Source organism: Pteronotus mesoamericanus, unplaced genomic scaffold (genome assembly GCF_021234165.1).
Source record: "Pteronotus mesoamericanus isolate MK-2021 breed Mesoamerican mustached bat unplaced genomic scaffold, CSHL_Meso_final contig_166, whole genome shotgun sequence".
Classification (NCBI taxonomy): domain Eukaryota; kingdom Metazoa; phylum Chordata; class Mammalia; order Chiroptera; family Mormoopidae; genus Pteronotus; species Pteronotus mesoamericanus.
The window spans coordinates 115,830-129,837 of NW_026555066.1; the positions used below are offsets into that span (position 1 = coordinate 115,830).

General features: G+C 37.1%; 1 protein-coding gene across 1 annotated transcript; it reads left to right on the plus strand.

The window, feature by feature from the left end:
- The first annotated feature begins 9,983 nt into the window (after positions 1-9,983).
- Positions 9,984-10,235, plus strand: KANTR (KANTR integral membrane protein). Its single transcript, XM_054565688.1, has one exon. The coding sequence runs from the start codon at positions 10,005-10,007 to the stop codon at positions 10,233-10,235; it is 231 nt and encodes a 76-aa protein (XP_054421663.1). The 5' UTR covers positions 9,984-10,004.
- Positions 10,236-14,008: the final 3,773 nt, after the last annotated feature.

Genomic DNA, 14,008 nt, shown 5'->3' on the forward strand with positions numbered 1-14,008 from the left:
TTTAATTCTGTAGATATGGCTTCCTTTAGTTCTTTGAAAATATTTATCATAGCTAATTTAAAGTCTTTGTCTATTAAGTCCCAAATACCGCCCCCCTCAAAACATGTTCTTTTGGCTGCTTTTCCTCCCTGTATATGTAACATAATGTACTGTTTCTCTGCATGTCTCACAAAGCTTTTTTTGTCAAAAACTGGACACTTTAGATACTCTAACAACTTTGGTATCAGATTCTTCCACCCTCAAGCTTTCTTGTTGTTCTGGGTTGTATGTGTGTGGCTGTTGTTATTGTGATTATTCTTGTTGCCGTTTACTTATTTAGCAATTTATCTCCACTAATTCTCTGAATTCTTATTCCCTGTGTTAGGGGGTGGGGCAAAAGTAGCTTTACAGTTGTTCATATGGAAAATAATATAATAATTCATAAATAATAATACAAGAATAAACTGCATTTTGTGTACTCACAACTGTAAACCTACCTCTATGTGTGCCCTGAACTCTCTGCCAGCTTTTTTTTAAGTTCTTGTTTTTATTCTTAAGCCTAGATTCCTAGAGATAACAACCAGCAAGTATAATTTGTAGTCAGACAGTGATTGGTCCAATAGATTTCCTTAAATGCCTTGTCTCTATGTCTCCTACTCTTTGCCAAGGAAATCTGTGTGAGAAGGCATGCCTTCACACTTAAGCCAGTTTACAAGGCAGCCTTACCTTTTACTTTCACTCTTCCTTTTTCATTTCTTTCTTGGGCATTCACATAGTAATGTGATCCCTTTAGATCCCCAGGAGAATATCATAGCTTTTCAAAGTTTCCTATAATTGTCCCATTCTCCATTCTCCATGATTTCCTTTTAAATTCCTAGCCAAAGCAGTCATGCCTCCTTGTTGTCTAGAATTTAGTCAGCTTTTGGCCACTGAACCACTGAGTTGAAGAGGGAGATAGGACAGGGATAACCACAAGTTAAAATGTCACAGAATCTGCTGTCTTACCAAGATTCAGTTGTTTCTCTTAGATAGATGATTTTCATTTCATCTATGCCCTTAGTTAATTGCCAGAATTTTGAGATTGTTGGCTTTAGTTGGTTTGCCCATATTTTCATTGTTTCAGTGAAATAGCTAGTTCACCAAAGTCCTCACTCTGCCATTCCATCTATCTCCTATTCCTTCCATCTTTTAAAAAAATATATAAAACTCTCTTTGTCCCACATCCCCTTGCAGCTATGGCTTAACTTCTCTATTCCCATAACAGCAAAACTCTCTAAAAGAGTTGTCATTCTTCACTTCTTTCTACTCTTCTCCTATTCTGTTTGGTCTTATGAAATATACTGGATATATAATAAAAGAATATATACATTACTTATAAAGATATTAATATGATGAAAACTCAAGAACTCAAAACCTTAACCAAGAACATTAATAATAGCATCTATCCCTGTGTCATTTTCTGTCCTATTCCCCACCCCCTGCCAGAAATTACCACTCTCCTAAATCTTGTGTTTAACATTCTCTTGCTTATATATATATGTATCTACACACACACATCACACACATGTACATATTTGTGGAAATGTTTCTAAAACATTGTTTATTTACCTTAGTTGTGAGTTTTGTAAAATATAGAATCATACTGTATGTGGTCTTCTGTGACTTACTTTTCCACTCATTATTGTGTTTCCAAGATTCACCTATGTTTTATATGTAGCTGTAGCTTGTTCATTCTCAGTGCTGTATAATATTTCATTGGGTGACAGTAAAACACATTATTCATCCAATTGTCTTTTGATGGACATTTGGATCATATAGAGCATTTTGCTCTTGTGAGCATTCTTGTACCTATCTCCTGGTACACATGCACACCCATTTTTCTATGGTATAGACCTAAGAGTGGAACTGTTGGTGAATAGGACATGTAAATATTCAGCTCAAGGAAATTGTGCCAGGGACTTCTGGTCAAGATGACGGTGTAGGCAGAAATGGTTCGCTTCTTCGCACAACATCAAAATTACAACTAAAATATAGAACAACCATCACTCAGAACCATCAGAAATCTAGCTGAATCAAATCTGACAACTATGGAATTAAGAAAATCACATCCATCCAGACTGGTAAGAGAGGCATAGATGCAGAATGGGTGGTCCTTCACTCACATGTGGTGGATAAAAATTTGGGAGGGACACCTTGGGAGCAATGAGTCACAGACCCACACCAAGCCCCCAGCCCATGGTTCTAGTGCCAGTAAGATAACTTCCCACAACTTCCAGCTGTAAAGACCAGCAGGGATTGGGTTGGTGGAAGAAACTTCTAGAGCCCCAAGCATTTCCTCTTAAAGAATCCACACATGGACTCACCTACTCAGACTCACTCCCTCTGAGCTCTAGCACTGGGGTAGGATCTGGAAAGGCACCAGTGGCTTACAGGGGGGAACGGAAGTGTCTGGCATCAAGGTAAGCAGAGGCCATTGTCCCTTTTCTAAACCCTTCCCCTACAGAGTCAGCAAGCTCGTGCCATATCTGAGAATCCATCAACCTGGCTAATGCTGTTTGATCGTCTTGGAGATCTCCAGAGATTCTGCCCCACCAAAATTACTGGCCCACCCTAGCTACTTTTCCATATTAATGGCTGGTCTTGGCTCATGCTTCACAACTTTCTAAATCCTGTCAAACAAGCAACAGCTGGCTTCAGTGAGCCCCAGGCCCAGAACTAATAGCAGCCAGCTTAGTTCACAGCTTGGATTCGCCTGGGAACCTCCAAGCCCAGCACAAGTAGCAGCCATCTCAGATTGCTTTATAGCTCAGGCAGGGTGACCCGGACAAAACACAGGTCGGGGCTGACCTTGGCTTGCACCACCCAGGAAACGCCAGGGCTAGTGCACCCAATGGACAGCTACAGACCACGTCAGAGCACCACCAGCCTGACCCTGCACAGCTGAACCTCCACGGAGGATGGAGGTTGGTGATCAATGGTCACAGCCAGTCCTTGCAGCTGACTGGCCTGGATAAATCCCTCCCAGTTACCTGCCAACAGCAACCAAGGCTCAGCTACAAGAGGAGGGTGTACTCAGCCCACATGAAGGGTGTATCTTGAGTACCCAGTTTGAGTGATAGGGGAGGTTGTGCCACTGGGCACTACAGGACACCTACTACATTAGGCCACACTACTAAGACACGGAGTCACAGCAGTTCTACCTAATACATAGAAACAAACACAGGGAGGCTGCCAAAGCAAGGAGACAAAGACACATGGCCCAAATGAAAGAACAGATCAAAACTCCAGAAAAAAGAGCTAAACGAAATAGAGATAAGCAATCTATCAGATACAGAGTTCAAAACGCTGGTTATGAGACTGCTCAAGGAACTTAGTCAGGACCTCAGCAGCATAAAAAAGATCCAGTCAGAGACGAAGCATACACTAATTGAAATAAAAAAAAATGTACAGGGAAACAACAGCACAGTGGTTGAAGCCGTGAACCAAATCAACGATTTGGAACATAAGGAAGCAGAAAACAGCCAATCAGAACAACAAGAAGAAAAAAGAACCCCCAAAAATGAAGATAGCATAAGCAGCCTCTGGGACAACTTCAAGAGGTCCAATATTTGCATCATAGGGGTGCCAGGAGGAGAAGAAAAAGAGCAAGATATTGGAAATCTATTTGAAAAGACAATGAAAGAAAATGTCCCTGATTTGGTGAAGAAAATAGACATGCAAGTCCAGGAAGCACAGAGTCACAACTGTGATGGATACAAAGAGGCCCACTCCAAGACACATCATAATTAAATTGCCAACTGTTAAAGATAAAGAGAGAATCTTAAAAATAGCAAGAGAAAAGTTAGTTACCTTCAGGGGAATTCCCATAAGACTGTCAGCTGATTTCTCAAAAGAAACTTTGCAGGCTAGAAGGGATTGGCAAGAAAGGTTCAGTCATGAAAAGCAGGGACCTATAGGCAGGATTGCTCTACTCTCAAAGCTATGACTTAGAATCTCAGGGCAGATAAAGAGCTTCCCAGACAAGAAAAAACTAAAGGAGTTTATCATCACTAAACCATTTTTATATGAAATATTAAAGGGAGTTATTTAAGGAAAAGAAGATCAAAGCTATGAACAATAAAATAGCAAAAATACATATCTATCAACAATTTAATCTAAAAAATAAACTAAACAAACAAGAACATGGACATGGAGAGCATTTGATGGTTGCTAGATGAGTGGGGGGTATCGGGAATGGGTATAGAGGCGAGGGGATTATGAAATACAGCTAGATAGTTACAGAATAGCCATGGGGAAGCAAAGTACAGTACAGGAAATGGAGTAGCCAAAGAACTTACATGCATGACCCATGGACATGAACGATGGTGGGGGCATTGCTTGAGGGAGTGGCGGGTGCTGGGTGGAAGGGGGAAAAGGAGGGAAAAATCAGGACAACTCTAATATCATAGTCAATAAAATATAATTAAAAAATAAAAAAGTTTGTTCCAAAATGTATTTTATTTTATTATTTTTCAAAAAGTTTTATATATTTTTAGAGAGGGAGGGAGGGAGGGTAAAAGAGAGGGAGAGAAACATTGATGTGAGAGAGAAAGATCGATGGTTGCTTTCCATATGTGCCCTGATCAAGGACCACACCTGCAACCCAGGCATGTGTTCTGAGCGGAAATTGAACCGGCAACCTTTAGCTTTGCAGGTCAACGCCCAACCAACTGAGCCATGCCAGTCAGGTCCCAAAATGTATTTTAAACTGATAGTACCAAGTTATACACCTTTCAGCAATTTATAAGCAACCCTATTGACCCAAAATCTAATCAAACTTAATTATTTTCCCACTTTTTAATTTTTTCATAGTGAGTGTAAAGTGATACCTCATTTTGGACTATATTAACATTTTTTCCAGTAACTAATGTGATTGAGCATCTTTTCATGTTTACTGGCTACTCATGTTTCTTCTTCTGGGAAATAACTGTTAGCACCTTGTGCCCATTTAAAAAAATCGCTTTTTTAAAGATCTTCAGAGGTAATTATATGGCTCTTTTGAGAGCCACTAAGGGCACTGTTTCCTCACCCAATTCCATCATAGATCTGTGTAGAGTTATTTGCTGGATTTTGATTTCCTGGAATTCAGGGTTGGCTCAGGGACTGAGTTAGTTTGCTTAGAGGTGCCAACTGGTGGCCAGACATTGCATCCAACACAGCCAAAGAGGTTCCTGGTATGATGGTGGAGCTCCCTGGGTAGGCCTTCTGTTCACACAGCTGATTGCCTAGACACCCTGGCAGGTCCGGAAGCAACTGTAGTATTTGGTGTATGTTGAAAAAATATATATATGGAGAGCCATTTTCTTAGATGAAGACTGGAAGATTTGTATTACACTTTTAGACTGAAAAAAATTGCTTTTCTAAAAATCATTTTTATTGATTTGTAGGAGCTATTTAATTGTTTGGAAACTCATTATTTGTCAGTTATTTGTGTTGACTATTTTCCCTCAGTTTGTGGCTTATTTTTTTCTTTGTGGTATCTTTGCATAAGCAGAAATTCCTAATTTTAAAGATGTTATTATTTATTTATTAGAGAGAGAGGAAGGGAGGGAGAAAGAGAGGGAGAGAAACATCAATGTGTGAGAGAAACAGATTGGTTGCCTCTCACGCACCCCTTCCTGGGGACATGGTCTGCAACCCAGGCATGTCCCCTGGCTGGGAATCGAACCTGTGATCCTTCAGTTCACAGGCTGGTGTCAGTCCTCTGAGCCACAACAGCCAGGAAAGAAATTCCTAATTTTAATTGAATTAAAAATTCAGTGTTTTTCTCTACAGATAACACTTTTTTGTATGTCTTTTTTTTGTATGTTTTTTTTTTAAATTACCTAACCTATGGTCTAAAAGATATTCTTTATTTTCTTCTAATAAAAGTTTAAAAGTTTGCCTTTCACATGTAAGTCCTTGGCCTAACAGGAATTGATTTTTGTGTGGTATAAGGGTATAAGGTAGGGAGTCAGTTTTATTATTTTCCACATGATAATCTGAAGTGCCATCTCTGACACACATTTAAGTTCTATATTTGTATTGGTCTGTTTCTGGGATCTCTGCTCTTGGCTGACTTTTTTTCTCTAAACCATATTACCATAATTACTTGAGCTTCATAAAGAATCTTGATATTTGATAGAGCAAAATCTTTTCATTTTAGTCTTCTTCAGGAATACCATATATTCTTGGTGCTTTGTTATTTCTAACACATTTCAGAATCGGCTTGTTATGTTCTACAAGAATATTTGAATTGCAGTGGATCTATAGATCAGTGAATTGATATGTTTATGATGTTGAATCTTCCCAGCTATGAATATGACATATCCTTTCATTTTAAATAAATTCTTGAATATCTTTTGGTACTGCTTTGTACTTTTCTGCATAAGGAGTTGCATATTTTTTTTTCTTTCATTCTTTTTATTTTTTAGATTATTTTTATTTATTGAATTTATCGGCATGATATTAGTTAATAAAGTTATGTAGGTTTCAGGTGTACAATTCTATAATACAGGTCTTGTATATCTTGTGTTAGATTTATTCCTTGGAATTTATGAATTTTGGTGCTATTATAAATGAGATCTTGTTATGTAATGTGTTGTTTATTTTGCAGGGGTATAGAAATGAAGTTGTTTTTAATATTGATATTATAGCCATTCACCTTGCTAGCCTTTTTATTTTTAAGCATACTTTTTATTTATTGATTTAGAAAGAGAGAGAGAGAGAGTAAGGGGGTGGAGAGAGAGAGAGAGAGAAAGATTGATTTTGTTCTACTCACTCATGTATTCATTGGTTGATTCTTATTTGTGTGCTGACCAGGGATCAAGCCTGCAACCTTGGCATATCTGGACGATTCTCTAACCAACTGAGCTACCCGACCAGGGCCAAACTTTTTATTTTATCATAATTTTATAGTAATAGAAAAGTAAATAAAGAGAGAGTACAGAGAGTTCCTGTACATTCCTCACCATAGTATATTTGTCAAAACTGAGAACGCAACATTGTTATATTACCAGTAACTAAACTTCAGATTTATATGGATTTATCAGTTTTCCCACTAATGTCCTCCTTCTGTTCTAGGCTCCAATTCAAAATACTACATTGCATTTAAGTTGTCATGTCTCTTGAGCGTCCTCTGGTCTATGCCAGTTTCTCAGTCTTTCCTTGTTTTTCATGACCTTAACACTTTTGAAGTGTACTATAGAATGTCCCTCAATTTGAAACGTCTGAAGTTTTCCTCATAATTAGACTGGGGTTGTTTGTGGAAAAAACACCACAGAGTTGAAGTGCCCTTTTTATCACATCATATCAGGGGTATGTGACATCCCCATGTCATCACTGGTGATTCTGACCATCTCTTGGTTAAGGTGGTTGCCAGGTTCATCCAATGTAAAGTTGCTATTTCCCCTATTTCCTTCTCCGTTCTTTGGAAGAATCTAGCCCACCTTCAAGGAGAGGGAGAGGAATTAATTTCCACCTCTGAAAGGGGATGTATTTATATATATTATTTGGAACTCTTTGGTAAAAAAAAAAAAGTGTGTTTCTTTTCCCTTATTTATATATTTATATGCTTATTTATTCAGTCACCTGTTTATATCAGTATGAATTCATGCATTTTTATTTAATATAATGTGAGTTATAAATCAAATACTACTGCATGTTGTCTTATTGTTCAAGTTTTACAGTTTTAGCTACTGGGGTTCTTTTTGAGGTTGGCTCCTGTGTTCTTTTGACATGCCTCCATCCTTTTGTTTTTAAGCACTTCCTTACTTGCTGGCACTGCAATATGCTTCCTATTCATCTTGTATTTTCCTGCCCCAGCCCTAGAATTTCCTATTTCTCAATGAGGCACAATTCCTTTCAGGCTGTCTGTATATTGTTCTGTGTTTTCAGCGTTAACAGCTATGTCAGCTATAAATATTGACAGTTTTGTTTTTTCCTTTCTAATCTTTATGCCTTTAATTTATTCTTTTTGTCTTACTAATGTGGCCGAGACCTCTTAGTAAGAAAAGACAGTGTTCAATAGAAAAGATGTTAGTGGGCATCCTTGTCTTGTTGGATATTTTAGAAGAAACACCACTAACCTTTTCCTATTAAGAGTGACAAGTTCTGCCCTGGCTGGCATGGCTCAGTGGGTTGAGCATTGTCCTGCAAAAGCAAAGGTTGCCAGTTCAATTTCCACTCAGGGCACATGCCTGGGTTGCAGCCAATTGATGTTTCTCTCCCTCTCTTCCTCCCTACCTTCCCCTCTCTCTAAAATAAATAAATAAATAAATAAATAATTTTTTTAAAAAGAATGACAAGCTCCAACCTGTTACTCTACACTAACAAGTTTTTATTATTGTTTTTAAATCACAAAAGGGTATTGAAATTTTTATCAAATACCTTTTCTGTTTCTTAGGATGATTATTGTTTTTTTCTCCAATAATGTGATAATATGTTAAGTGCCATTCATAGATTTTCCTCATGTTAGAGCACCTTTGAATTCTGGTATAAACATAACTTGGTTCTGATTTTTTTCTTTTTATACAGTACTAGGTTTAGTTTGTTAATATTTGTTTAAGATTTTTATGTCTTTGTCCATGAGTGAAATTGGTCTTTGTTTTCCTTTCTCATGCTTCCTTTATTTGCTTTTCACCTCAAGTGCTGCTGCTATGATAGAATGAGTCAGTGTTCCCTCTTTTTCAGAATTCTGTAAGATGCTACATGGCTTTAGAATGGTCTATTAGGTAGAATTTTCCTGTAAAACCACCTTAGTTTGGTATTTTCCTTTTTAATACTGAATTAATATTAAACTTCTAAATAAAGTCTTTTCAGATTTTTAAATGAGAAATTTGAAAACTGCTTCCATAACATGTTTATTTTATATTAGGTTTTATGCTTGATATGGCTATACACAAATTCTGATCATGACTTTTTAATGCTGTGTTCTTTAAGATTTTCAATAGTCACAGTCAACAAAAATCTATGTATAAGTAGGTGACAAAGTATTTAAAACCAATTTTTAAATTCTTCAAAAATGTTTAACAGTTGAAATGGTATCGGACAGCTTTTCTTTTTGTTTCATTGACAAATATATTGTTTCAATTTTTGTGACTATATGATTAGATTTCAAACCAATTGAATTCTTGCATATAAATTATTTCAAAATAATGATGAAGTTCTTATTTGCAGAACATGCATCATTGTTAGGACCATCACCCTGCAGCTAGCTTGGACACCATTAAAAGGGCTCATCAGCCGCAAATGGATAGAAGTATCTGATACTTGTGAAGACAGAGTTTCAGGGCTTCTGCCTGGAGCTACACTCTCTAGAAGCCCCTGCTTTGCCTTCCTGCTCACAGCCCCACCCCAGCTAGTCGCAAGTTGGCTGTGTATGGTGTTTCTTGGCAACGAACACAGACTCCTCCGGCAGCTCCACAGGCCCCTTGCCCTCAGTGAGCAGAAGACTACAGAAGCTGGCTACTGAAGAGGCTGTCCAAGTGATTGAACTCCTCCTTGGCCCAGCTTAGCACACTTACCACAGAGCAGTAACTGAGTGCTGGATGTTACTCATTTGTGCTCACCACCTGCAGGTACATAGAGGGATTTGTTAGACCTTGTTTTACTAAGGGCCACCCTCTAAGGATCTCCACAGGAGGCTGCCGATAGGGGTAGCCTTCCTAGGGTTTCCATTGCCTTAGGTTCTACATGGACACCTCCAAGGTGGAGGGAATCGGTATTTCTTTACCTACCTGTAATCCACAAATCAACTAGAAAATTCTGCCTCCTGTTTGTTTGTTTGTTTGTCTGTGTATTCATTTTTGGTAGGAAGAGTTTCAACTGCTGCTTCAATTCCTTTAGTAGTTAGAGGACTATTCAAGATAGTCCTCTTTCTTTTTCTCCTTGAGTCAGTTCTGGTAAGTTAAAGTTTTCTAGGAACTGGTCCATTTTGTCTGCATTCTCAAATTTATTGGCATAAACTTCCCTTATTTTTTATTCTCTGCTCTATATAATCTGTAGTTATGTCTCCTTTTTCATTGTTGATACTGGTTATTTGTGCCTTCTCACTTTTTTTCTTGATCAATCTCACCAGAGGTTTGTCTATTTTATTAGTCTTTTCCAAGAACCAACTTTTGGCTTTGTTGCTCCTCTCTATTTTGTCTTTGTTTTCTATTTCTTTAATTTCTGCTCTTATCTTTTTTGATCTCCTTCCTTCGACATTTTTTGGGTTTATTCTGTTGTTCTTCTTCTAATTTCTTAAATTGGATACTGAGCTCATTAATTTACAGCCTTTCTTGTTTTTGACTTGTGCATTTAAGGATAAAATTGCCCTCTAAATACTGCTTTTCTATAAGTTCAGATGTGTCGTATTTCATTATTGTTCAGTTCTAAGTACTTCAACTTTTCATCTTGCTTACTTCTTTGACCTGTAAGTTACATAGAAGTGTGTTTTTAAATTTCTAAATGTTTGGGGATTTTTAAATTTAGCTCTTCGTTATTGAAATCTGTGTTAATTGCATTATGGTCAGAGGATGTGGTCTCTGTGATAACAACTGAAATTTATTGAGAATTGATTATGGCTTAGTAGATGATCAATATTTTTGAATGTTTCCCATGTGCTTTATAAGATTGTGTGTTCTCTAATTGTTGACTATAGAGTTCTACATGTCTATTATCAAGTTTGTTAATTGTATTGTTCAAATTTTCTATACTGATTTTTTTTGGTCATGATATACCAATATTGTAAGAAGTATGTTAATATTCCGCTGTGATGGTGGACCTGTCTATTTCTCCTTGTTCATTATTAAAATTTTATATATTTTGAGAATATTTTATTAGGAATATTCAAATTAAGAATTATATATCCCTGGTAAATATGTAATGACCCTCTCTATTCCTGGTAATGAATTTTTTTCTTGAAGTCTATTTAATCTTACATTCCTATAACAACACAAGCTTTTCTTCTTGTTAGGATTTATGTGGTATATAATTTTCTATCATTTTCCTTTTCAACATTTTCATGTCCTTATGCTTTAATTATATCTCTTGGAAATGGCATATAGCTGGACCTTTTTAAAAACCTAATCTGATGATCCTTGTTTTTTAATAGGCAAGTTTAATCTGTTACATTTACTGTGATATATTTGGACTTGTTTCTACCATCATATATCTTTATTTCTATTTCCTACCACCATATTTTCTATGCTTCATTTTTCTCTTTTCTTGATTGCTTTTTTAGTTTTGAGATTTGTTTGTTTGCTGTCTTATTCAATTTTTTTCCTCCCTACTGTTTGGAATTTACATTTTTCCTATTTTTTCTGTGGTTATCCTTGAAATTTTACCATGCATGATTAATTTATAAGGTCTAAAGTTCTCCTCTTGAAGAACACAGGAACCTTCAACTATAAGGATTTCTCTTTTGGTGACATGCTTTTGTGTTGACTATGTTAGTTCCTTTTTTTTCTCTAACCTCATAATTTACATCATCATTAGTATTATTTTATATGCACAGTGTTTTTCTGGATTTACATGCATGCATTTTTGCATCTCAGACCATCATTCTGGGATGTATTTTCCTTCATTATGAGTACAATGTTTAGATGCTCTTTTAGTACAGGTCTTTTGGTGTTAAACTCTCCCAGTCTTTGTTATATGTAAATGTAATTTTATCCTCATTTTTAAAAGATTGTTTGTTATAGGTATTTAGAAGTCTGCTATCAGTCTAATTGTTGGGGGTGTTTTGGTAGGTGTTTTTGTTTTCTTATATTCTGGCTACCTTTATGATCTTTTCTCTCTTTCGTTCTTTTGGAGGGGGATGTACAGGGGGCTCTTCAATTTTATTCTAAAATGTTTAGGCATGTATTTCTTTTTTGTTTATTCTGCTTTGGAAATGTGCTTGCTTCATGTCTCTGGATTTGTTTTATTCATAATTTCTGAAAAGTTCTTAGCCATTTTTTCTTCAAATGTCGCATTCTCCCATTATTTATATATTTTCTTTCTCAGAATCCAGGTAGTCATACTTTTTACCTCATTATATATTCCATGTATTGTAACTTCTTTTTGATATTTTCTTTCTCCTTGTCTTCCTGCACTTCATTCTGGGAAATTTCTTCAGGTATATTTTTCAGTTTACTGATTCACTCTTCAGCTATGTCTTATCTGCTGTTTAATCTGTCCACTGAGTTTTTTATTTCAACAATTGTATTTTTCACTTGTTATAAGCTTCATATATTTCACTTTCTAATCTGCCTAGTCATCCCTAATAATCTGATGTTGCTCATCTTTGTGGTTGCGTCGTTATTTCTTTAAACATTTTATACAATTTTTGTTCAACCAATAATCACTGTTTACATAAATATGACATTGTAAATATTGTGTACATCTAAACCACATGGTATACCCTGATTATATAACCTTTGTTGTATACCTTTTTGTTTTCTTAGTAATTGCTTTCTTTATCTGGTGTTGTAATACCTATTACTAATTATTCTCTGAAATTCTTTTAAAAATCCATTTCAGGTTATGTCCCTCCTCTGCTCAAAATTCTCCCAAAGTCCTTCACCTGGCCCAAAAGTCTCTACATAGTCTGGTCCCCATCCCCTCTCTGACTTCATGTCCTGTCATTCTCCCCATCATCCACTGTTTCCCAGCTACACTGACCTCCTTCCTGTTACTCAATCATGTCAAGTGCCCTCCCCCTTCAGAGGCTTTGTACTTGTTTTTCTCACTACCTGGAACACTCTTCTTCCCAGACAATTTGCTGACTTTCCCAGCCACTTCCAGTATGCCTAAGTGTCATCTCCTTAGAGAAGCATTCCCTGAACAGTGTATCTAAACTAGTCTCATTCACCTACACTTTCTGTCCCCTTATCTTACTTTTTGTCGTATATTTTTCTGCAAAGTACTGATCACCACCAGATATATTTCATATTTATTTATTGTGATTAGTGTTTGTCTCTCTCCAATAGACTGTAAGCTACACAAAGCAGGGACTTTTGTTCACTGTTGTATCCCCAGTGCCAAGAACAGTGCATAGTAATATCTAGTAGATGCTCAATAAATATTTGTGGAATAAACTAAATGAATGAATGAATGTGGATGATAGAGAAATGCTTTGAGAACTAGGGTAAGCATGAAGGCCTTTCATGACATGCTAATGAGCTTAGATGTCATTGCCCAGAAGGCTGTGATGAAGCAGTGAGGATAGCTTCTGAGTTCTTTTGAGAAACAAGCTCACAGGTGATATGGTAGAGACAAAGCCCCATGTTCTCTATGAATGGCTCTGTACCCTGGGGACCCTGAAGGTGGACCTGCCTCTTTTTCAGACAACCCTGAAACTGCTGGGTTGTGATGCCAAACCAAAGACCCAGTTCTCACAGGGCCTTCCATCCCAGCTAGGATCCCCATTTCTCCTGCCTTACAAGGAACTGTTTCTTGGTTCCCAGGACAAGCAGATTGCCCCATTAGACTTTTTCTGTGGTGCTTGGTCGGGGTGGGATACAGGAGCTGGTACAAAGCCTGGCACATAGTAAATGCTGTTATAATGGTGAACAGCACAGGAAAGTAAGTGTTAACTCAAAAAACCCTTTTTCCACTGTTAAGGCTGCAACAGGTTATGAGGTTTTCGTCCTGACTTTTCCCCTAAGGTCCTTGTGAACTAGTGTGGCTCCAATGTTTCTGCCTGCCTATGACTGTTTGAATATTAACTCTGTTGTGTAGCATGTAACTTACTCCCATAGTTTTCTGTCACCCACTAATTTCATCAGAATGCCATAAATATACATAGGGCCCTGTGGCACACCACTTGAGATTTCCCAGTCCCGGCCAACATTAATTCATTAGTCATTACTAGTGTAATCAACTAGCTGTAAGTTCAGTTGAGCAAAATTAACTTGCCACCTATTATGTGTCAGGTTTCCTGCTCTGCACTAAGTACACAGAGATGAACAAGGTATGTTCCCAGTCACACAACCATAATTCCAGTGTGGCACTAGCAGGAACAATGGTGGATACAATGGACTGTGGG

Coding starts and splice junctions, on each gene's coding strand:
- KANTR (XM_054565688.1), top strand. CDS start 10,005: ATGTCTCCTTTTTCATTGTTGATACTGGTTATTTGTGCCTTCTCACTT.